This window comes from Triturus cristatus, chromosome 9 (genome assembly GCF_964204655.1).
Source record: "Triturus cristatus chromosome 9, aTriCri1.1, whole genome shotgun sequence".
NCBI lineage: Eukaryota > Metazoa > Chordata > Amphibia > Caudata > Salamandridae > Triturus > Triturus cristatus.
In genome coordinates, this window is record NC_140592.1 from 19,338,553 (window position 1) to 19,364,099 (window position 25,547).

A 25,547-nucleotide genomic window follows, 5' to 3' on the forward strand; every position below is an offset into this window, starting at 1 on the left:
AGAGGAGGACGGCGACTGCCCTGTACATGCAGGAGGGGTATGGCAACTACCTGTACACATAGGAGGAGGTCGGAGACTGCCCTGTACACGCAAGAGGAGTGTAGCGACTGCCCTGTACACACAGGAGGGCAGCGACTGCCCTGTACATGCCGGAGTAGGGCAGCGGCTGCCCTGTACACGCAAGAAGAGTGCAGCGACTGCCCTGTACACGCAGGAGGAGGGCAGCGACTGCCTTGTACACGCAGGAGGAGGGGAGCGACGACTGCCCTGTACACGCAGGAGGAGGGCAGCGACGACTGCCCTGTACACGCAGGAGGAGGGCAGCGACGACTGCCCTGTACACACAGGAGGAGGGCAAGTACTGCCCTGTACACTCAGTAGGAAGGGCGGCGACTGATTTGCAGACCTTGACTGTTCCCCAGCCCTACTGCCCTTTCCTGATTCATCTCGGGTGTCCATCTAGGCCTGCCTGCCTTTGATGGCATCTATTGAGAGAAGTGAATTTCAAAGTCTTTAATGAATGTCCGAGCAATTATTCATCTCGAGGGATGGAAACGTAAAAGTGAGCTCTTTAAAACCAAGATCATGTCCACTTCCGAACCCCACCCCCCTCTTCACCCAGCCCCCCCCCCCCCTCCAGACCCCCCCCCCCTCCTCCAGACCCCCCCCCCCCTCCTCCAGACCCCCCCCCCCCCTCCCTCCAGCCCCTGTCACCACACGCCATGAGGAGTCATCTTTAAAAGGCATCTACAGGCTTCTCATTGTCTGCTCGGTACAGCTGTTTCAGAGAGGCCCGGTGACCTTTGACCCGCTTCACTGACTATAATAGGGGTTGTCCTCAGGACGGTCCATTCATAGAATTATTAAAGTTCGAGGTCATCGAGTTCAAACAAAGGAAACTCCACATTTTCAAATTCCAGCGGCTTTAGAATCTGCCCAGGGTCAGAAGGTTGCCTTGAGGACACGCGGTGAGTCTCCTCGTCGTAAAGCGAAAGCATTTAAAGGACACTGGATAGTGGGAGGAACAGCATTCTCCCCCCCTCCCCCTCCCCCCAAAAATGAGCATACGTGTCGGAAGTCAAGGTTAGAAACAGCAGAAGGTCAGCGCAGGGACACCTCCCGGGTAGAAACAGAACCTTTCATTTGTGGTCTTTCAAGTATTCTGGTTTTTAGGAGCGAGGGAAATCTGATTGGCTCAGAGTCCCGAAAATACAGTATCCTGTCAGAGCCGAGAATAGACCCCTTCTGCTTTCTTCTTCAAGTTCCTAGATCAGAAACTTGGCTACCATGCACTCTGCTAATTTGGCACTTTATAAACACACACTGAAAGTAACAAGCATAGACAAAACCAATTGGTCTCGCCTTTGTGACCTGCTGGCTTTGCTGGTGGTCTTTAGCCACGCTGCACAGCATCATGGTTATAAAAACAAGTTATAAAAAAGAAAAGTGTTGACGTGGCCACCCGCTCCCCTTGTAGGTGCGCGCACCACGCATGCCCATGCCTACAAAATGACGCTGGTGCTTTTTCCCCTATGTAGTTACTGATCCGAGTTGGATCTGTAACTTAAAGGAAAAGAAAATGTGCAAAAGTGCTTTTTTAAGTGGGCTGGCAATGGGGAGCAGGAGCAGGATGGGGAAGGTGTGGGGGACAGCAAAACAACTCAGGGGCGTTAGGGGAACGCCCGAACACAACAAAGGAAAAGGGAAGGGCGAGAACGGGCATGAAAGCAACAGGGTGTTTGGGGAAAGCAACACTGTGACTGCAGGTGGAGGAAGCAATGGGAAGAAGCACGTGCAGATGCAAGAGGGAGCGGAGAAGCAGTCGGGCTACAGAGAGCAAAACGAAGTGCATGGGGAGAGTCACGCACTCTCATGGCGTGCTTCACACAAAAGAAAAAAGTAGTGCTTGAAAAGCAAGCAGTGGAAGCAGCAAGGCCTGCCAGTCAAAGAGATTATAAAGAGGCAATGCTCCATGGGAGGGGCAAACAGAAGATTGACAAGCCGGGACACGAATAAGAAGCAGGTGAATGAGAGTGGTAAGAACGCCCAACCAATGGTAATCAATGAGCGGGCTCCAAGGCCCTCCATGGTCCAGGTAAGCTACAATATGCCTCACAACGGACAGCACATGTGCGGTCTCGTAGGTTCAACCTGAAAATGCAATTAAACCTTTGCTCCTTTCGCATCCATTTTCAAGCATAATATCTCCTTTTTTGGGCACCGAGCCTTTTTGTCCCAAATGATTATTGTTCGACTTCATCTTGTTCCCTCAAACCCCTGAAGCCCCCCACCACTATCTTCTGTAGTTTTTTTATTCCATTTCTTGTGTTGATGTATCGGGCTCAATAATTGGTGGATGCTTGTCTGACTGTATCGACTTGTCGTTTGATTGGCAGATCTTCTTGTCCATCCCCGAGCTGTCGCCGCTGGGTGAAGAGGAGTCTTACTCATGCTACTTTGACGATTACGAGAGCCCCGCCATCCTGACCGAGACTGGAGTCATGTGCCCCTCCCCAGACCCAATCAAAGCGCCCGCCATCAGTTTTGGAACAGGTTCGTAGAGCACCTCCCACACTGAGAGAATCCGTTGTAATGTTCTGTTTCTGATATTTGTGTAGCGCACACTCTGTGAACTCGTAGCGCTGTAAGCTGCCCAGGGCTGCTTTGATCATGATTCTGTGGTGGCCGTTGCAGGGCAGAGTCATTTTGTTATATTTTTCAGATTTAAACTATAGTTCCTCGGTGTACAGGTAATGGTCTGCACACTGCTTGGCGCTATAATCACCACTACTGTGGCTGCAGTTCACTAGCACAAACCGTGGCTAAGTCTCATGTTCTTTGACAAAGTTGGCAAAGCATAAGCTGTGATGGTGTCCTTGTCCTTATTTTCACAGTTTAGTTTAAAACAATATTTTACATATATCAAAAAAGCCTCGGGTCATTAAATCGTATACCTAGTGAACGAATCGTACAACTGGTGAGAGCAATCTCTCAGAACCAAGGGGACAAGGTCTTCTTAGAGACAGACAAGCAAATCTCCCCTCAGATTAAAAAATGAGAATACATTAACAATAAATTCAGACTCGTCAATCAATCAATCAATCAGTACATTTGTAGAGCGCACAACTCACCCGTGAGGGTATCAAGGCGCTGGGGGGTGGGGGGGGCGTGTTGCTGCATCTGCTCGAACAGCCAGGTATTGAGGAGTTGCCTAAGGGTCAACAGGTCCTGGGTCTGCCGCACGTGGATGGGGAGGGTATTCCATGTCATAGCGGCGAGGTGGGAGAATGATCAGCCGCCGGCAGTCGCTTGTCGGATGCGGGGAACCGTGGCGAGGACGAGGTCGTCGGAGCGAAGCTGGTGGTTCGAGTTGTAGAAGGTGAGTCGTTCGTTGAGGTACGCTGGTCTAGTGTTGTGGAGTGCTTTGTGAGCGTGGGTGAGGAGCTTGAAGGTGATCCTCTTGTTGACGGGAGCCAGTGCAGGTCTTTCAGGTGGGCTGTGATGTGGCTGTAGCGGGGGATGTCGAGGATAAGGCATGCAGAGGCGTTCTGTATGCGTTGTAGGTGTTTCTGGAGTTTGGCTGAGGTTCCCGCGTAGAGAGCATTGCCGTAGTCCAGCCTGCTGCTGACCAGTGCTTGGGTGACCGTCCTTCTGGTTCCGGTGAGGATCCATCTGTAGATCTTGCGGAGCATGCGGAGGGTGTTGAAGCAGGAGGAGGAGACCGCGTTTACTTGCTGGGTCAGACTCATGCCAAACATGTGGTAAGAACAAACACAAGACATCTAAAAATTCTATTTTTTGCAATCAATAAAGATGTATGACAATACTTGCACATAAATATACGGAAGATTAAAAGTGAAACCTCATACAGTGTATAGGTTCAGTAACACCCTCTCATTTTTCATTAAACAACTGCATAGGACAGAATTCTGTATTCAAAACAATAAGGATCGATGTAAGTTCTCCGCATCTGTCTATGTGTTTCGGTTGTGTATATGATTGTTAGCTCTCTTCTTACGGACAATTGCGTATACATCTTCTACAGACATTTCACATACGATCAGCCATATACGACCAAGTAAAAGAGCCAATGTGCCGGCGACCTCGGGCCCACCTCCTGATAAGGAGAGCAGAAGGATGGACCTCACTGGAAAGAAGGTAGAAAGAAACGCCGCAATGCACTGGCGCATGGCAAACTCAAATGCGCTACTGAACAGACACCAGTACCAGCATTGGGATGAGATGGGGGAACTAGTCAAGCATCTCCCAGAAGAGTACCGTCCAAGGGCTTCCCATCTAGTGGAGGAAGGGAAGAATATCGCCAACTCATGCATCAAGACTGTATTGGACGGGGCGGAAACTTCGAGCAGACTGATGGCCATAGGGATCACTGAAAGGAGACAGGCTTGGCTCAGAATTTCTGGATTCAAGCAGGAAGTCCAGAATAACATACTGAACACCCCTTTCAACGGTGAAACGCTGTTCGGGGAAACTGTGGACGAGAAGCTCACCCAACTGAAAAAGGAAAATGAGACCGCAAGATCCATGGGGGCCCTGCAGTTCAGAGGGATGCGAAGAGGCACCCCAAATCGGAGACCCTACGGAAGGGGAGGAATCCAGCAGGGTACGTCGCACCAGACTTTTCAGCAAGGGCAGCAGGGTGACGGCCACAGCCAGCAGGGACAGCAGAAGCAGAACTGGCAGTACCAGGCTTGAGGCCAGTCCTTTCGCGGGGAAGGGAAACGGACGTGGCCAAAGGAGGAGAGGGGGAGACCAACCCTCATCCAAGTGACTACACACACAAAAAGACGCTCACCCCCAGCATACCCCGAAGGGTGAAGCGCAATGTAAGAACACCAAAGGGGTTACACAAAACAAGCGCCTACGAACATGCAACACCGGTAGGCAGAAGACTGGGCCTCTACCTGCAACAATGGCAACAAATAACCTCAGATAAATGGGTTCTCAAAGTCATGCGGCACGGATACTGCATTGAGTTAGAGAAAAGGCCTCCAAACAAGAAACCAAAGAGAAGACAGTGCTCGGGTCAAGAGCTCGCTCAACTCAGGGAGGTGACACTTCAACTACTGAAAAAGAGGGCCATAGAACCAGTGCCGTGCAGAGAAAGGAACAAGGGAGTGTACTCAAACTACTTCCTGGTACCAAAGGTGGACGAATCACTAAGACCCATCCTGGACCTAAGATTCCTAAACAAATTCATAAAGATGCAAAAATTCAAGATGACATCACTACAAGAAGTGCTACCCCAAATGCGAGGCGGAGACTTCATGTCCACCGTGAATCTCAGACGCCTACCTGCACATCCCAATGAACAGACGACACAAAAACCTGTTAAGGTTCAACATCAACCAGGACCATTATCAGTTTACAACCCTGGCATTCGGCCTAAAGTCCGCCCCAAGGGTTTTCACAAAATGCCTCGCAGCAGTAGCAGCGTACCTACGAAGGGAAGGGATTCATGTGTATCCTTACCTAGACGACTGGCTGATCAAAGCAAGCACTTGCGAAAAGTGCGAGGAGCACGCAGAACGGGTGACAAGAACACTAACAAACCTGGGGTTCTCGATACACTGGGGGAAGTGTCGATAGAACCAGAGCAGGTGAAGATCTTCCTGGGAGCGCAGATCAACACCTTAGACAAAACAGTCATGCCCAGCGACAGGAGAACGGTAGCCCTGCTGAAGGAGACGCGTCTCTACTAGAAGGGGCGAGCTCTGACCGTGAGAACAGCGAGCAAGATCATGGGCATGATGGCGTCATGCATCCACCTAGTCCCCAATGTACGGCTTCACATGAGACCGTTCCAGGAATGGCTGCAACAACAATGGTCACAAGCGAACGGAAGTTGGGAGGATCTAGTAGTTGTAATGCATGTGGTGCAAGAAGAGAGAGCGTGGTGGAACAGGGAGAACATAACAATAGGGAAGCCCTTGACACCACCAAGCCCAAAGGTGACCATCACCACAGACGCATCCCAGATAGGATGGGGAGCGCACATGAACAAGCTCAGAGTGAGGGGTCTGTGGACTCCAGCAGATGCGGTCAGACACATCAACTATCTGGAATTAAAGACTGTCCTGAAGGCCTTTCAGAAGCAGCTATACAACCAGAAAGTGTTGATACAGACGGACAATACTACTACCATGTTCTATATCAACAAGCAGGGAGGGACACAATCGTTCCCCCTTTCCACTCTGGCACAGGAGATTTGGAAATGGGCCATCCCACTCAAGATAGACCTGCTGGCCATACAACCACCAGGGAAGGACAATGTGAAGGCAGACTGGCTCAGCAGACAGACATCAGCATCCCACGAGTGGGAGCTCAATGGACAGGAAACGCAGAGGCTGTTCCAGAGGTGGGGAACACCGACAATAGACCTGTTTGCAACACGCCTAAATGCAAAATGCCAAAACTTCGCATCCAGACAACCAGAGCAGCAATCGCAAGGGAATGCCCTATGGATAAGTTGCTCAAGGACATTTGCCTATGCTTTTCCACCGATACCGCTGTTACACAAGGTGCTCGACATGTGCAGAACCAGCAACATGACACTGATCCTAGTAGCACCGCAGTGGGCAAGGCAGACATGGTTCTCTCAAATAGTGGAAATGGCACAAGGCACTCCCCACAAATTCACAAGAAGAAAGGACCTGCTCTCCATGCAGAACGGAGAGGTCCTGCATCCAGAGCCAGAGAGCCTCAGCCTGGCGGCATGGCTCCTGAAGACTTAGAGTTTGCGCACCTGAACCTACCTCCAAGCACTATGCGAGTGCTGCGGGAGGCAAGGAGACCTACAACACGAAAATGCTATGGGGAGAAATGGAAAAGGTTCACAATATGGTGCAGCAGAAATAAACTACAGAATAAAATGACAACAGAGTCAACGGTGCTTAGATATCTCACACACCTACTAAGAAGTAATCTATGCTCATCCTCCCTAAGGGTACACCTAGCGGCAATCGTAGCTTACACACGAGGGGAGAGAGGAGGAAGTCTCTTTACGTCACAGGTAGTAAAGAGGTTCCTGGAGGGGGCGAAAAGAATTGCGCCTCCAAAGAGGATGCCGCCGCCGGCATGGAACCTCAACGTGGTCCTAACCGAGTTTATGAAGGCGCCCTTTGAGCCCATCCACAAGGCCATGCTGCAAATGCTGACAATGAAAACAGCCTTCCTGGTAGCGATAACCTCGCTGCGCAGAGTGAGCGAGCTGCAAGCACTGACACTGCAGGAGCCCTACATCCAGATACACAAAGATAGGGTGGTTCTAAGAACGGACCCACACTTCATGCCTAAGGTGGTGTCGGCATTCCATATGAACCAGACAATTCAGATACCGAGTTTCTTTCAAAACCCCACAACAAGCGCAGAAAGGGCACTGCACACTCAGGACGCTAGAAGGGCAGTGATGCACTACATTGAGAGGACCAAAGAGCACAGGAAGACCAAGCAGCTCTTTGTCTCCTTTGCAACTAGCTTCCTGGGTAGACCCGTGACAAAGGCCACCATTGCACGATGGATTGCACTAACAATACAATTCTGCCACAAACAAGCAGGGCAGGAGCTATCGGATGGGCCACGAGCCCACTCAACAAGGAAGAAGGGAGCAACTATTGCCTTTCTGGCAAATACGCCCATTCGAGACATATGCCTGGCAGCAACATGGGCTTCAGTGCACACGTTCACTAAGCACTATTGCGTGGACATTCAGATGAACAAAGAAGCACAAGTAGGACAGAAGGTGCTCCAACATATATTCAACGACAAACGCTCATCTTCCACCCAGCCGCCACAGAGATAAGAAACCGCTACAAAATCTATGCACAGCATAGTGAATCCAGAAAGATTCACGCTGCAAAATGAATAGTTTCTTACCTGTCGGTGTAGTTTTGCAGCTTGAAGATCTTTCTGGATTCACTAGCGAACCCACCCACCTCCGCCAGGAAGATGAGGATGGAGAAAGAGGTGGAAGGACAAGGAAGAACAGAATAATTGAAATACTAAAGGAAATTGGAAAAGGAAAATTAAGAGAGCGCCTAGGGTTAAAAAAAAAAAAAGAGGAAAAAAGAACCCGAAGATGGCGTCCCAAAGGTGGGACTTCCGCAGGAAGCACGACGACGTCACGAGAGGTGCACCAAATGGTGGGACGTCGACGCCCACCTGGGCTACAAAAAAAAAAGAAAAAAAAAAGAAAGACTACGAATCCGGACCCAACCACCAGATCGCGGAATAATGCACAGCATAGTGAATCCAGAAAGATCTTCAAGCTGCAAAACTACACCGACAGGTAAGAAACTATTCGTTATGTAGGATTGTTAGTTTAATCTGATACAGGTAGAGGATGGGGCGACTTTGGAACCAGGGGACAGGGTTCGAGTCCTATTCCTGTGATTTTGGGCAAATCGTTTTATCTCCCCATGCCTAAAATAAATAAAGCAAAATGAATGTGACCATGTCTAATGTTAGTGATGCCCATGTAAAGTACTAAATGCCCTTAGCGCTGAGTTTGCACTATATAAAACTGCAAAACAAAAAAACCACACAGTTTTCATATCATCTGTCCCTCCTGAAAAAAAAGTCTTCAAAACTTTACAAATCTTTGAAAAGTTCAGACAGCTTCTGTCCACTTCCGATTAGAAATGCACCATAAACCATTAGGTATCGAAATGTTTCAATGTAGGCGATCGTTCACCTTATTCTACTGAAAGCTCAGAGCTGCTGTTTTGTGGCAGCAACAGTGCGACGAACAGATTTTGTGGCCTGTGGGGCGTCTTTCTTAAATTTTCCGCTACAGAACGATTCATTTGGATGATGGTAACTGTGTACCGTGTACTGACACCTTCCCAGCTCTTCCTGCCTCTTTTCATTTATGGTTGCATCATGCTAGACTTAGTCTATTGTGTTGCTTGTTTTCATCTTTTTACGCTCTTTCAGTAGCAGGTTAAATTGCTATGGAAAGCGTATTTACGGTAATATTTTTTTTATCTCACAATACTGCGTCACTCTTTTTTTTTTTTTTTTTTAGCTTTTGTGACAAACAATGCTTTCTTTTTAAGGTGTAATGCCAACTATTGTACTTATTTGCAATAATGATAAAGTTATTTTTTCTCAGAAGGAATTAATGAAATGCAACTTGTATAGCGCACGGCTACTCCATGAAGGGTCCCGGCGCTTTTCGTTCACCTCCAGAGTACAGCCGATCTTCTACTCTTGTTGGAAAAGCCAGGTTTTCATCCTTTTCTTGAACAGTGAGGTAGCGTCCACCGAGCGTAGCTCGAGAGAACTTTGGTCCATGCCGTTGGTCCAAGATAAGCGGTCTGTCCACCAATTCTCATGCGGTGAATCTCAGGAGTCCTCGCTAGAGGACTGTCGACTGGCCGCAGGTTTCTAGAGGGGGCAGATAAATTGATTCTGGCCCTAAGACTAGCTGCAGCTGTATGGTGCAGTGCATTGTGGACCAAAACAAATGTTTTGAGGAGAATTCTCTCCTTTATCGGAAGTCAGTGCAGGATACACAGGTGCAGGGACACCTGTGTTCTTGGAGGCAGGCTGAGGAGAATTCCTGCTACCGTATTCTGGACCACCTGAAGCCTGTTGAGCAGATAGTCAGGGAGTCTCAGATATTGGGCATTTCCATAATCTGGCCTGGATGTTGTAAGTGCCTAGATGGCCGCCTTCCTTTCAGAGAAAAGAGGAAATGTAAGAACTTTGTGAGTTTGCGCAGAAGCCCGTAACATGTGCCTACCACTGACCTGATTTGTGTTTGAAAGGAGAGGGAATTATCAAATGTAATGCCCAAGTTTCTAACTTTCCCCTCTGAGGGCCTGTGGGTGGGGCTTCTGTAGGCCACGCGGTCTGCCGTGTATCTGGGGCGTTGGAACCGAAGAATAGTATTGCCGTGTTGTCTGCATTACATTTTAGTTGATGGGCGGTCATCCAGTTAAAACGGTTGCAAGGCAGGTTTTAATGGACTCTCCCACAGTCTCCTCTTCCCTCCCACAGGTGAACAGCATCTAAGTGTCACCGGAGTATGTTATCACCTTTGCCCCCAAGGCCTCTTCCAGCTGGGATGAAGGAGTGAGTTACACATTAAAGAATATGTGGCTCACAGCAGAGCCCTGCAGCACTCCCACTGTCCGCTCACATGCTCTTGGTGAAACCAGAGGGACCCGTAATTCCCGTCCTCTATCATCCAGACAGGAGGCCAGCCAGTCCTATCCCAAGAGACTGGAGGCGTGCTAAAAGCCTGGAGTGAGGGACAGTATCGAAGGCCGCTGACAGGTCTATCATAACGGCTTTCGTCCAAGGTGCCTCTGACCTGTTCGGCGACTTCCATCAGTGCTGTCTCCGTACTGAAGTTTGGTCTGACGCCCGACTGGCTACGATGGAGCAGATCTTTAATTTCAAGATACTGAGAGCTGCTGATTCACAAATGTTTCCAGTAGCTTGGACAGGGCCAGCAGTGAGAAAATTGACCTATTGTTTGATTGCTCACGAGGGTCCGCCAGGGTGTTGTGTTTTTAAGAAGGGCAGAATTTCAGCCTGCTTCCATTCGACAGGGACTATTGCTGTAGACAACGAAGCATCAAGCCCCCGTTTTACCAATGGGTTAATGGTGGTTGCCCCCAATGCTAGCAGGTTCGGAGGACAAGGATGCGATGGCGATCCTGTTCTGAGGGCTCGTATAGCTGCCAGTGATCCCTTGAAGGCGAAGGGCTGGAAGTTTGAAAGTGTGGCCATAGTGGTAGTAGCTGTGCGGGAGCAAACTATATCCATCACACTCGCCTCCAACTGAGTGTCCGACGAATGGCTAGCTTGAATGGCTGTCATCTTATTTTGGAAATTCAAAGCCAGCTGGTCACACCATTCCACTGTAGGTTGACCTCCAGGAAAATAACTTTATTTACAGCTCTGAGAATGTCTCTTTATTTATTACCTGCCTCCTCTATCCTGTCCTCAAAGTGTACTTAGCTGTTCTTCTGCGTAATATTGTTTTTATAGCTGCCTTATAAGTGACTTTGTCTTTGCATTATAGTTTTTCCGCCATTGTCTCTCTAAAACCTTAGTGTTTCTTCTGATTCCATAGACTGTCTGTAAACCAGGAGCCAGGTGGCTTGTGTCTGCAGGGTGTGCACCATAGTTTTATGTCATAATATTACGCTTCAGAATATCTTGCAACAAGAGTGTAGACTCCACTAAATGCTCAAGGAAAGTATGTGTAGATATCTGAATTTTTACACCAAGGTAAGCAGATGTGTAAGTTAAGGAAAGTAGATCTATACTTACTATGGATACTTACCTTGTTGATGTAGTGATTGTGAATATTCTGTAGTCGATATTGTTACAGCTCGACTATCCAGCAAATGTGTCGCAATACACCTCAAAGGTGAACACACGTCAAACAAACATTCTTGAATGCCCATTGTTGGTGATTGTTCGAGATGCAGAGCCGGGTCAAGAGGCCTTTTCTCTCTGCACTGAATGGTCCTTTTAAATCAAGGACTTTGTACAATGGCATAAAAATCTTTATCACAAACCATCCTTTTCCAAAGCCTTACTCTAATAGAGTCTGGAAAACCGATCGTCTTTTGATCAGTGTTGCTTGAATAATGTGCCACAAATGAACTATTTTCCCACAGTAGATGCCCACAACAATTGGGCCGCAAGCCAACACATCATGAAGGGCACGAGGAAGTTTCACCCTCCATGATGAGCTCATACTGAAAGAAGAAATAAAAATGATAGCTTTATACCCTCGTTATTTTTTAGGTATCCTCCAAAGATGGTACAAAATGTTCTGTTCTGTAAGGTGATTAGCTTCTGTGAGTGGATATCCTTTTGTGAAGCTCCCGACTGACAGATTCTGTGCTTTGGCAGTTAATGTGTTTGCAGATTTTGTTACGTGTTGTGCATGCCTGATGTGCGCAGTTGTTTCACAACCCAACCGGCCTTCCTGGGGCATGGTTCTGCCTGGGTATCCTGCCATTTGCCTCTCAACATTTTGGTACTTTGTTGTTTGTAGATCATGTGAAGGTGCCCCTGCTTTTGCAGTTTGGTGATGTCGTTATCTCTGCAGTGGAGTTTACCTTCTACGACTGTACCGCCGTTGCTGTGCTCTGCAAGACTGCCCCGTGAGTTTACAAGAGGACTCCAGTGTTTATTCATTGTTCATGATCCCATGTCCGAGAATAATTGTCATTCCTTTGTTCTGCCTTCCTTAGGTGCCAGGGCTGTGTGAGCAGTGACTGGGGATGTAACTGGTGCGTTCAACAACATATCTGCACGCACAAGCCCACCTGTGAGGAAGGGACCGTGATCTACAACAGAATGGTAGGTTTGTACCACAGCACAATGCTTGTTCCCCCGATTGCTGTGTTTGCCACAGTTTACATGAACAACTCCCTATTTGTTACGGCTCTGATAATTATCGTTTCTACCCAGTACTCCTAAATGTTTTACTTGCTGCTCAACCGGCACAGCTAGTGTAGTTGTAATTGTAAAGGCTAGGCCATGAACCTGGTCATACCCTGCCTCACCACAGGCAGTCAAACTTCATCCCCAGGAAATTGATACCTTATCACCACCCCGCCAAATTGCATCCCTGAGAATATTCCCCACTACTCCTCCAGACTTCATCCCACTGGGCCTTGGTGTCTCACTACCAGCTCTCTAGACTTCATCCCGCAGTACATTGGTGCCTCAACACTATTCCCCCAGACTTCATCTTCCTGGGCCACCACCCCTCCAAATGTCATCCCCCAAGACTTTAGTACCGCCCACCACTTCTGCAGACTTCATCTTCTAGGGCTGCGGTGCCTCACCACCACTCCTCCAGACCTATCCACTTGGACATTGGTATCTTACGCTTACCTTCAGACCTGCAGATGTATTTTCCTTGACAATGGTGCCTCATCATCACTCCTCATGACTTCATTGCTCTTAACCTTGGTTCCTCACCACTAGTTCTCCAGACGTCATTCCCAATCTCCTTGGTTCCTCACCACTAGTCCTCCAGACTTCAACCCAGCGTCCTTGGTTCCTCACCACTAGTCCTCCATACTTCATCCCCAAGTTCCTTGGTGCCTCGCCACTAGTCCTCCAGACTTCATCCCCAGCGTCCTTGGTTCCTCACCACTAGTCCTCCATACTTCATCCCCAAGTTCCTTGGTGCCTCACCACTAGTCCTCCAGACTTCATCCCCAGCGTCCTTGGTTCCTCACCACTAGTCCTCCAGACTTCATCCCCAAGTTCCTTGCTGCCTCACCACTAGTCCTCCAGACTTCATCCCCAAGTTCCTTGGTGCCTCACCACGAGTTCCCCAAATTTATCATCCTATGAATTGGTTAATCCCTCTCTCTGAGCATCTCTGCCTTGGCTGCTGCTTCCCTTTAAGCTCAACAAACCCATCTCTTGCCTGTAGCTGGACAAAGAATTTTCCTTAATGGCCTACTCTCTCAAGAGTAGGGTGCTTGGATGATGATGATTTTACTTTCACATCTGAGCAGTCTTGTGCCCGCTTAGGTTGGGACTAGATCTAAACTTTATTAACTGACTCGGGGAACAGGTTGCTCTATTAGAAATTAGCTCTGTGGGTACTCGCGGCAAGCTTGAAACCAGATCAGTTGATTCAAGCAACTTTGTTTAGGATTTGGATGAAAATGTGAGGTTTTCTTTTCCGAGGATGGATTCCAGTAGAAAAGAGTTAATTCTTCACTCTTCCTGTAGGGAATCCACAAGGTAAAAATGGTTGAACCTCTTACTCAATTGATGTTATTTAGGGAGACTGTAGTACATTTCCTGTTCTTTTTTTTTCTCTGTGTACATGGTTTTTTATATGCACTTGACATGTATACCTTGTTGTTCTCCAGTAGAATTTAATTTTTGAGTAAAGGTATTTTTTTTATAAGAAATTATATGTCTGTGGCATGTGTAGCTGTAGATACACATGCTGTGCATACTCCTGCCATCTAGTGTTGGGCTTGGACGTGTGCAACTTGTATTTCTCTGCCGTCAGGTCCAGACATGTATATTGGAGCTCTGATTTGACACCACCGTGTGTTCTCGCCGAGCCTTCAGCACCGTTCCTCATAGGGCCAAAGAATCCCACTTTTCTTCGGTCTACCACCTGGTATTACTTCGATGCCATTTCTTCATGCTCAACGAATTCTCAGCGGTGGGGCTCTGCCCCTTTGACTCCCATCACCTTTGACAGTCGAGAATGTCCACGTAATGGAAAAGACTCCTTTTCTGTTCTGCTGATCTGATCTTGCCATGCCAGGTATCCCAGGGCAGACTTGCTCAAAGTTTGTAACCTGTGCCTTTTTCTCGACCACTGAGAGGGATCCTGTGTGGTATGTCAAAATGACCCTTCAGAACCGTTCCGCAAATCTCATTGCATCGGCTTCAAAGAAGTAGCACCAAGGAGAGAAGCTCACTCTGGAGATCATCATCGAAGATCGAAGAGGCATTCATGTCGAAGACCACCTCCAAGTCAGACATCGAAGCTGAAGGGCCTCAACCAGCCCAACACCTGTTGCCAAAAACTGCAGTTAGTACCTCTACCACCCATCCTTCTGAGACACCAATATTGATCTCTCATCCCTCTTCAAATGGCTCTGGGCCCCACTGCCTCATGGCCATAGTTGCACCGAACTACCAAGCCGAACCTGACACCCTCCCAACCATTGGCACCAAAGTCTCCCTCGAAGCCTCGCCCCTTGACGTCGAACACTGCTTTGGCACAGGATCGGCAGACGCTTGCTCGGCCACATTCGAAGTCTAAAGCTTCGTAACCAAAACCCACTTCAGATATTCTGGATGCCGACCCTCTTCGGCTCCATCCAGACCATCTTCGGAGGAGTTTGACAAGCCCATCCTGCAGAGTCTCGATGCCAGCCAGCAGAAGATCTGCATCCAGCCACCACCCAAGGAGCCCCCACAAGAGGAGACTAACTATCAAAGAGGCCCTCAACTTTCCATTGGAGCCGCTGTCCAAAAAGCCTTGGCACCAGGACAGAGGCACCGCTCCACGGCTGCCTGGCCCTCCCGGGCCTCCTTCTCCTCCTCCATCACCTCCTATTTCTACCCCCCTGCCTGGGGACCCTCACTCACAATTGCAACACAGCTCTCCATGTTCAGGGGTTTGGGACAGTCCTGGGTCTCCCTATTATCCCCCTTATGATACTCAGGCTCCTGACCCTTGGGATGACTATCAGGCCGACACCCACCCCCCCCCCCCCCCCCCAGCATACACCGATCTAGATTTATAGCACGCCAAACCCTCTCCCCGTGACGATACCACCTCCTACCATGAGGTCCTACACAGGGCGGCTGCTTTCCATAGGGGTGAGCTGCATCTTCATCCTGAGGAAGAGGATTTCCTGCTGGAACCCCTCTCCTCCACTCAGAGGTCCCTCCAGTATTTGTGTTGAAAGGCATGCTCGATCCTGCTGGGGGCGTCTTCAAAGACCAGACAACAGCAGCAGCCCCCTTCACAGGGTCACTTCAGGGGAAGGCATTGGGGCAATGGCAAGGGTAGACGCAAGGGGGTAGCTCCTACAGGAGCCACTGCCCCAAAACAGTGACTCTCCTCCTCTCTCCCAACCACCCAACACCTGTCAGGGGGAGGTTACAGGGGTTTCTGACTCACTGGGAGGCAATTACCTCTGACCACTGGGTTCTAGACATCATACATGTTGGGTATTATTTAAAGCTCACCCAAACACCACCCAACATTCCCCCCCACATGCACACAGAATGTCCACAGATCACCAGTATCTTTTCCAACAAGAGATGCTCACACTACTTGCCAAAGGGTCCATAGAGCCGGTGCCGCCACTACATCGCAGCAAAGGGGCGTATTCCCTGTACTTTCTCATTCCAAAGAAAGTTGGGTCCCTCAGGCCAAAACTCCACCTCCGGCCCCTCAATAAGTACATCCTGTCAGAACGTTTCCACATGGTCACACTTCAGGATGTCATTCCTCTGTTGTGGCAAGACGACTTCATGACCATCCTTGACTTGAAGGAAGCCTACTTCCAAATTCCAATCCACCTAGCCCATCGAGGATTCCTGCAATTTGTGGTGAGTGGACAACATTAATAGTTCAAATTGGTGCCTTTCATGGTCACAACAGCCCCCAGAGTCTTCACTAAGTGTCTAGCCAGGTAGCCGCTCAACTCGGGCGGAGTGGCATCCATGTGTTCTCATACCCCGCCGACTGGTTGACCAAGAGCGCCAGACAGCAGACAACCATAGACCTTCGCAAGTTGAGCTTCACGCTAAATATAGCCAAATCTCACTTTCAGCAAACTCCAGGTACAACCCTTCCTCGAGCCTACTCTAGACTTAAGGGTGAGGAAGACGTCCCCAAGTCTTTCCTTTTTCAGCCAGATCTTCAGATAATGGTGAGGACAGAAGTGCGTTTGTTAGGCCTGATGGTGTCCTGCATGGGAATAGTTAATCACGCAAGGTTACACATGCGTCCCTTAAAACAGTGCCTAGCAGCACAGTGGTCTCAGGCGGAGGGTCCATGCGAGGATCTAGTGTTGATTTGGGGCCACACCCATAGTTCTATGCAGTGGTGGAGTGCCAGCAATCTGTTGCAGGGACGGTCCTTTCTACACCCAGTTCCGCAGGAGACCGTCGCCACGGACACTTGGCTCGCTGGATGGGGAGCACATCTGCAAGATCACACAATCCAGCCCTCTAGGGTCTCCACATCAACCACCGGGAGTTGCTGGCTATTCGTTTTTCTCTTTGAGCATTCCTTCCACTCATTCACAAGGTCATTTTAGTCTGCACGAACAACACTACGACCATGCTTTATCTACAAAAGTAAGGGGGCACGCACTCGCGTCAGCTGTCTTCTCTAGTGCAGAGCATCTGGAGGTGGGCAATGCATCACAAGGTGCTTTCGGTCAAACAGTTCACTTACGGGTCTTGACCACGACTTGGCCGACCTGCTCAGCAGGACCTATCAACAAGTCAACAAATAGAAACTCCACCGCCAGAGCCTACTCATTTACTTCTGGCAGTTCTGAGTTTCCTCTCATAGACCTGTTTGCCACTGCCAAAAACGCTAAATGCCCAAACTTAACTTCCAGGTTACCACAGCCGCGGTCCATGGGCAATGCATTATGGATGAATTGGTCAGGGATATTTACCAATGCTTTTCTGCCTCTCCCACTTCTACCATTCATAGTTCACATGCTGAGGCAAACATCCTTTACCCTCATCCTAGTAAACCCAACCAGGGCACGCCAGCCTTGGTACTCCACTCTGCCGGAACTTTCTCTAGTTCCTTATGAGAAGCTTCACAACTGGCCAGGCTTTCTCACGCGAAACCACGGACCTCTAGCACCCCAATCCTCAGTGGCTCAATTAATCTTGTGATCTGGCTCCTGAGGTCATAGAGTTTGGTTATGTCAAACTACCGGAAGAATGTATGTCCATTCTTTGTGAAGCACGCATGTTCACTACCAGGGTCTGCTACGTGCCAAATGGAAGTGTTTTATGCACTATTGCCATCCAAAATACATCAGTCCTCTTACACTGTTGGTACAAGACATTGTCTATTACCTCCTTCACCTTCAATAGTGAGGCCTTGCCGACACCTCCATTCAGTTACAGTTTGCTGCTGTGACTGCTTACCTACAAAACAGGCAGCACACTTCCTTCTTCAGGGCACCAGTCATTAAAACCTTAATAGAAGAGCTTAAGAGGTTTCTTCTGCCCTGGACGCCCCAGTATGGAATCTCAACATCGTCGTAATTAGGCTCATGGGTCCTCCTTTTGAGCCCGTTTACTTGTGTGCGCTTCTGTTTCTTTCATGGAAGGTAGCCGTCTTTGTAGCCGTTACTTCCCGTAGGCGAGTCAGTGAGGTACTTGCCCTCAACTTAGAGGAGTCTTTTTCAGGTCAATCTAGATAGGGTGTTCCTCAGAACCAACCCAAAATGCCCCCCCCCCCCCCAATGTGGTTTCCAGTTTTCAACTCAAACAATTGAGTTGCCAGTTTTCCTTCCATATTCAGATTCTGTAGCAGAGTGTGCATTGGATACACCGGATGTCGAAAGGGCATTAATGTGTTATATGGATAGAACAAAACCCTTTCGTAAGACCCGTCTCTTCAAGTCCTACTCGAACGCCACACAAGGAGTGTGCCATTTCCAAAGCAGGGATTACTTGTTGGCTTGTCAAGTGTATTAACTCTTGTTATTCTAAAGTTAACTGTTCCTCCCAGACCCCATTCTACTCGCAGAAAAAGGTGCTTCTAAGACGTCCGTAGGGAATATACCACTAGCTGATACAGTAAAGCAGCTACTTGAGCCACTCCTCACACTTTTACTAAACATTACTGTGTGAATGTCCTGGCTAGACAACAAGCTAGAGTTGGTCAGACGGTCTTATGCACAGCGTTTCAATCTTCTGCGCCATCCTCGGGCTAAGCACTGCTTTTGGGGAGGACTGCTTTACAGTCTATGCATAGCATGTGCAGTCACAGCAACACATGCCACAAACGTAAAATGTTACTTACTCTGTACGCATCTGTTTGTGGCATGGAGTGCTGTAGATTCATATGCGTCCACCCTCCTCCCCAGCCGCCTGGGGTCAATTGCAGATACTCTTACCTTTATTATTTACCTCCCATGGTCGCCTCTTCTGTATCTCAATGCTCCATCTACATCTTTGCTCTCAAGGCGGGAAAAAGAATCCGACTATGGAGCCGATGCCCAGGCTCATTGCGTACGATAGGTGGAGTCACCACACCTCGTGACTCGAAAAGACTTATTCACACAAAGTTGCACACGTCCGAGCCTAACACTAGCTGGCAGGAGTGTGCACAGCATGTGAATCTGCAGCACTACACGCCACGAGCAGGTGCTTAGAGGGCAAGTGAAACTTTCCTTATTCTAATTCATTATTGAAATTAGAAATGTATCTTTAACACAAGGGTTATTTATAATTGAAAATCCCCCCAACCTTGTTTGTAGTTATATATATATATATTCATATTTAATTTATAACCTCTAAGTTGTTTGCAACCCAAGAAGAATTTTTAGCTTATAGTTTAACCCCTTATAAAGTTAACAATAACAATGATTTGAAAGCTAATTGCTGCCATAACGTTAACATTAACAATTCCTTCTTTTTAGACTGTTTCTCACAAATTGTAGAGTCTGTCAAAAACATCTCGGCTTTTAAAAGCCTATAAATAACATCTATTTAATTGACAGTACCAACTTTGGAAAGAGTTATAATAAGCATTTAAAAATTTCAACCAACGGTTCCAATGTTTCTTCTAATTATTTTTGTAATCAGTAGTAAACAAGTATTTTGATGCGCTATTTATCATCTCAATGTCGTGTTTTCTGAGGGAAAACCCAAGGGGAATAACTTTGGGAGGATTGTGAAGAGGTAGAATGTGGAAGAGCGCTCATGGCAATGAAGTCTACCTTTCATTTGTATATAAAAAATACAAAAAAAGGGGAAAATATTGCTTACTCGACAGACACCAGTCACCGAAAGTGACCTAAGAAGCGATATTATTTTCGATAGTCAATCACTTGATAGGTGGTCTGTCCAGGTGCAGTAATCTGCTCCCCCCTCTGTGGGAGGGTGTCAGTGCAGACACTTGATGTTTCCTTGTCTTTCCCAATAGGACACTCCTAGATTATGTAGCGGCAGGAAGTCAAACACAGACTAAAGGGAGTTCACTGAGTACTCACCTGCAGGCCCAATGCACCTGCCAGAGTTTTCATAACTTGTGAAGACAGACAAAGTTACGCAGAGGCGCTCATGCAGCAAAGCCAGGGTTGGCATCCAGGCCAGGAGTACCTACTTGTGGCATGCGCAAGCATGGATGCCCTACAGGACTGGGGGTCTAGGTCTGGCTACGCCTGAGCTTTGAAGCTACTATCTAGGTTTCATCTTATCGGGTGGGAGGAGATTTTATCTTCAGTTCTTCTGTCAAAATGCAGGAGATCCTGTTCTTGTGTGGAGGGGAGGTTGGCATCTTTAGAGCAAGTTGAACTTTTGAGTCATGAGGTCAAAATAACGATATTACAAATGGCCACTGTTGGTGGTCTATTATGGGCATCGGAGGCCACACTATTGCTGATTGGGTCAAGTTTAACACCAACAAAATTATGATAATCGATGGACACAATTATTTCTTCATCCATTTCTCTTTAGCAAGTTTGAGTCTCTGTAACGTATTAATACCATGGAGAGGGACTTCACCTGCGGCCAGTGATCTGAAATGACCATACGTCCACGCCTGACAAAACTCCTACAATAAACTGCCCGGCACCCTCTGTGGTGGTGAACAGTCTGATGTTAAAATCTGTGAAAAACTATTGAAGATTCTGCCGATCAATACAGTGACCAACTACTGTTGTTTTACCAATTAAATGACCTACTTAAAATCCTGCCTTTAAGTCCTTCAGCGTTGCCTATCTACGCCATCACTGGTACACTTTCCTCATGCATAGGTCATGGTAAACCCATTATTTGGGGGGTCAGTTTATCTATTCACCCACTATCTCCGATTATCCCAGGACACTACTGCTTGGTTTATCATGAGGAAAAACCGGTGACCATACGACTGCCACATGCTTCATAAGTTTCCTTCCTTTCATCACTCTGTGAGTACGTCATCGATTATTGACATGGCTCTCCATTTATCAGGACAGGTTATTCACCCCATGCCTCTCATTTCTACATGAAGGGCAACACCCGCCTCTGCTCCCTTCCACGCCATCTTTACTCTAATAACGCCCCTTAAGTGTGGTTCTTTCCAAGTTTTGGTCAGTCAAAGGTGCTGACTGTGCTGACCAGCGTCAGGATACCAGTCTAGCTATTTGAGAGCCGGTATACCTTTCCACTCTAAAACACACATCGAAACAGACCTGCTCAGGTGTATTCTCACTGCACCTGATTTGGTGGCAGTAGGGACGCTAGGACTGGCCGCTCGGGATCTCTTCACGCAGCCATAACAAATTCACTAGCACCCACGTGTGCCAAGCTTTACAAAGTATGTGTTCTCTTCATAACCCACATGTCCAGGTCATGATGTTGCCACAGGTAAGTGACAGTGAAGTATGGAGTGAACTGGGAGTACTCATCCTCTCCTGGTGGTAAGCAGGCACTACTTCCTATTCCATTCCATGTTGCCTCACTCCCTCTCTTTGTTCCTTTTATCTCGCTCTTCTTTCTCTTTCACCCTTCAAACTCGCGCATTCTACTCCCCCTTCACTGTCGCATTCTCCATTATAGCTTTTACCTGTTGCTGGATGCAAGGTTCTTCTCCTGTTGCCCCACCCTGTCTTCTCTTTAAAGTCCACCATTGACCACATTAACGCCTTCTGTCCTTCTCCTTCTAGGTCCAGGTGCCAGTCTCAAGCACGTCTTTTCCTCCAGTGGTCTCTTCTGGCACACTCCCCACCACAGTGCTCTCCTCCACTGAACCTCCTGTGACCCCTGGCTCTCCTACTGTCCCAGTGGTTGTGCCTACTACATCTTCAAGCACAACTGCCATCACCGATGCTACTACAGTTGCAACCACACCCAGCACCACTGTGCCTACTCCAACCACGGCTCCCAGGATCACTGTTGTGACAACAGAGCCTCCGTTGGAAACACCAAGTCAGGCACCGATGACCACGACAATTCAACCTCTTCCAACCTCCCCTACTGTAACTCCAAAGGAGACCACACTTCCTCCTACAGAAGGACCTACAACATCCTATGAAGAGCCTACAACACAGGTTGTGGTGATTGTAACACATGATTCTATAACCACAGATGAGGTGATGCCCCTCACAGCAGAGCCAACAACTGTGGACGTGTTCGGATCCACCGTACCACTCACCACACCTGTTTTGAGCACTGTGCAGCCACTTGTTCCTGCCTTTACCACTCCCACAGACGAGGACGGTGACACTGGGCCTTCCGTCACGTTCCTACCAGCACAAGAGGAAACCACGTCTTCTGTGCCAACACTTCCCTCCACGAATCAGACTCCCAGTGCTCCTTCCATATCTGAACTCCCAGAAGACCTCGATGTTCAACTGACTGCTACAGAGGTGCCCCCAACCATTATCGACTGGGTGGTCCAAGGAGACCCGGACACAAAAGAGGACTGGACTGACTCGCTGTCAATCGAGAACGACACGTTTCCTTTCTCGACTTCAACAATCCTCTCGGGCGATGGCGAACTAGATGGAGTTTCGTCTACCTTTCCCAGAATCCTGTCCTCCATATATGATTATCAGGATGATTCCGCTGGTTTCATTGAGCTGGTAAGTTGGCCGCAATTGCTTGTCTGAATGGCAGGTGACGTTTCCGTGGCCTTCCCAAGGTCCGGCACCTGTAGTAAAACAAGGAGTTCTAAGTGAACTATAAGACAGCCAGAGTCCAGGAAGATGGCAGTGTGTTCATTCTGTGGGTGCCGTGAAGGCCTAGAAAGTCTTGCTGCACCAAAGAGAAGGTAGGACCATGTAGGGATAAGCTTGTAGTGCTTGAATCGTAGTTGTTGAAAGCAGCCCTACACAATGCTGGATATCACATACTGGAATCCACCTTGTCTCGGAGGCCGGATGCTCACACAGATGGAGGTCCATCTGGTGACTTGCTTTCATTACAGATGTTTTGAAAGTTCCAGTTGTAAATACATTTAAAGTTCCACTTTGAGTGAGTGAGCGATGAGCTGGTCAGTTGCAGTGAAAGAAGCTGTCAAGAGAGGTTGTGTTTAGGATAAGTACTTTAGAAATTGTAATTCTGCGCCTGTACTAGATACAGAGAACTTTGCTGTTACTAAAAGGCTCAGCGGGTTGTGTGCCTGAAGCAAAGAGCTGAGGGCATCCTGTAGATCATGGGTTCCCGTCCTGATGCTGCACTCGTGCTGGGTGCAGTCCATCAATGGTAAGTGTAAGCGTTGTCTTCGTGGCAGCAGGGGTGCCATGTTTTATTTTGTTTTGTGTTTTTGCAGAATGAAGAAGAGTTTGTCTGGGGGCCGAGTGCCTGTCCTTGTGTGCAAAGCATCCAGGGCTCCTCTCTGCTGCCCGTCAATGTCGAGCGGAAGATCACTCTGGTGGGAAAAAACTTCCATCTCTTCCAGGTATTCATCTGGGATTTCGCCCCTTGTTTCTTTTTATTTAGTAGGGGGGTTCAAAGTGCTGCCACCCTCTTTTCTGCAGCCTCTGAGTGCTTTGGGGGGTTACTTGGGCACATGTAGCGGTTTTAGCCGCAAAGCGTGGTCATGAAGCCTTTGAGTAGTTCGATTGGGCCAGTCAGAAGTAGAGTGTATGTTGTGAATCCTTTTGATGTAGCTGTTTCCTTACATTTATGAGTAACTGGAGTAGTTTTCAGTAGTTAATGTAAGCCCTGAGTAATTTTGGCTGCCTCTGCATGTAGTTACCAAGCAAAGTTGGTTGGTCACTAGGACCCAACTGGCTGATGGGTGATAGCAGTTAGTGGGTATTTGTCGAGAGATTCTGCACTTAGGCGAATGTCAGCACACGGTTGGCCGAGCATAAGCAAGGTGCATTAACGACGCTCCTGTCCTTAAGAAGTCTCTCCGGGGTTTGTATAGGAGACTTTTTAGGGGGCATCCCTGTACTTGAAGAATTTTGCTATCAAATCCTTGAAGCCTGGATAATCAAGTGGGCAGTCGGTTCAAGTTGGCTGAGTCTGGCAGGCTAATAACTTGACTAACTTGATTGAGTAACCGAGAGACCAACCATGTAGAGTGTTGTGGATTTCATAAAGCCTTGAACTGTGGCTTTTGTTGATCAGTAGTGGGAGAGTGTGGTCCCTCCACGTCAAGACTAATCTAGTCCTTTGCTAGGAGTTGGGGGGCATTTGAAGGGATCCCTTTTTGGTATACCCATGTATAACCCATTGCAAATTCTCAGAAACGGAAACACAAAAGTGAGAAGAGCCGAAAAAGGGTTACAAGCGCAGGAGACAAAGGCTTCTTTGTTGATTGTCTTCACTTGTGGGAGAGTTCATTGTCAAAGAGGACACGTTTCTGTTCTAGTGTTATGCGTAACCCTCACAGGCTCCCCGACCCGGAAGAGGTGAGGAACCTTAATCACTGAGGAGTAAGAGCTCATTCTTTTGGCTGTCTAATGATGTTCCCTAGATGTCGTCTCTCATTTGTGACTGCTCACAGTGACACCTCTGTTTTTGACTACAGAATGCTTCGCAGAGGGGCAATGCTGATATTTGGTGAGAGGTGTGACTTATGGAGGAGTCCACAGATGAAGCTAAATTTTCGTAGAGTGCATCCCAGTCTGATTGGAGGAGTCCAACTATGTAGGGCACTTGAGGATAATTCCAGATTGAGCAGACAGTGAAGTACCGTGTGCGATATGCAACCTATAAAGTGGTGCATAAAGGCATAATTGAAAGCTCTTTCACATGTTGTGCAGCTCCACCCTCACCTGTGACAATATTTCGTAATTTCTCTCCAGGCCAGAGAGCATATCTCTCCTGTAGAGGAGGTAGACACTGTGCCTACCTAGGTCACAGGATTTGGCATGTTCCTCCTTTCGATCTGCGAGAATCTCCCCAGTATTTATAATCCGAAGAACCCTTAACCCCATGTCTCTGTGAAGTGATGAGGGGATTTCCACATCACCCAAGGCGCCTCTCTCTTCACTAATCACCTTTTTTCAGAGATGAGTGTTTCAAGGGGAAGCATTTATAGTGGGCGGGGCCTGGGGACTGATGCGCCTGCTCTCTAGTGCGCATGATTGGCTGGTAGCTCGTTTGCTGTTTCTGATGCTATTGGTTCTCATCTTCTGCTCTTCAGGATGAGCAGTGGGACTACGAGTGTGTCATGATCTTGGAGGGCCGTAACGTTGTCATGGATGCCTTCGTAGATGTGGACATGAACGACCGGTCCAGATATTACATCACCTGCCAGCTGCACCAGGTAACAACAGCTCAGGGCATGTGCTTCATCTCTCCCATACTGACTGTGGCATGCTTCATGGGTGGGATTGTTCATTCAGTCACTAGCCTCCCTTCGTGAATGCGATCTTTCGTGAGCAGTTCGCAATGCCCAGCTCCTGTGTTTTCTACACTGAATCTTCATTCATCAAAAGGAGTCAAAGCACTTTACTAAAGATTGAAATTCTCCAGTTCTTGTGATAGATTCTCTTTTCCCATCCTTTCCAGGCATTGTGTTCTTGTTGTAGCAGATCCCACTCTTCTGGTCACCCTACTAATGTCCTCTTCTTCTTGCTTTAGATGCTTCTCTTTATCACCTCTCTGCTAATGTTTGTTCTTGCTGTAGTTGCTGCTTCTTTCCCCATGACCTCCCTTCTAATGTCATGGTCTTGTTGTGGTAGCTATGTCTCTTTCCGTCACCTACTACTGTCCTGTTCTTGTTCTAGTAGACACCTCTTTGCCGACCCACTCCTACCGATTGTTCAAGTTGTTATAGGTGCATCTTGTCTCGTCGCCTCCCTACTGATGCCCTATTCTTGTTGCATCTTTCCCCATCACCCCCTAACGTT

General features: G+C 48.1%; 1 protein-coding gene across 1 annotated transcript in view; it reads left to right on the forward strand.

Annotated features, from left to right (window-relative positions):
• Positions 1-25,547, forward strand: part of PLXNB1 (plexin B1) — a 469,341-nt gene that overhangs the window by 318,963 nt on the left and 124,831 nt on the right. The window contains exons 8-13 of the mRNA XM_085624251.1: positions 2,397-2,553; positions 12,044-12,152; positions 12,243-12,351; positions 21,405-22,322; positions 23,012-23,140; positions 24,839-24,961. Coding sequence (XP_085480377.1) covers positions 2,397-2,553; positions 12,044-12,152; positions 12,243-12,351; positions 21,405-22,322; positions 23,012-23,140; positions 24,839-24,961 — 1,545 coding nt within the window. The remainder of the gene's footprint in view (positions 1-2,396; positions 2,554-12,043; positions 12,153-12,242; positions 12,352-21,404; positions 22,323-23,011; positions 23,141-24,838; positions 24,962-25,547) is intronic.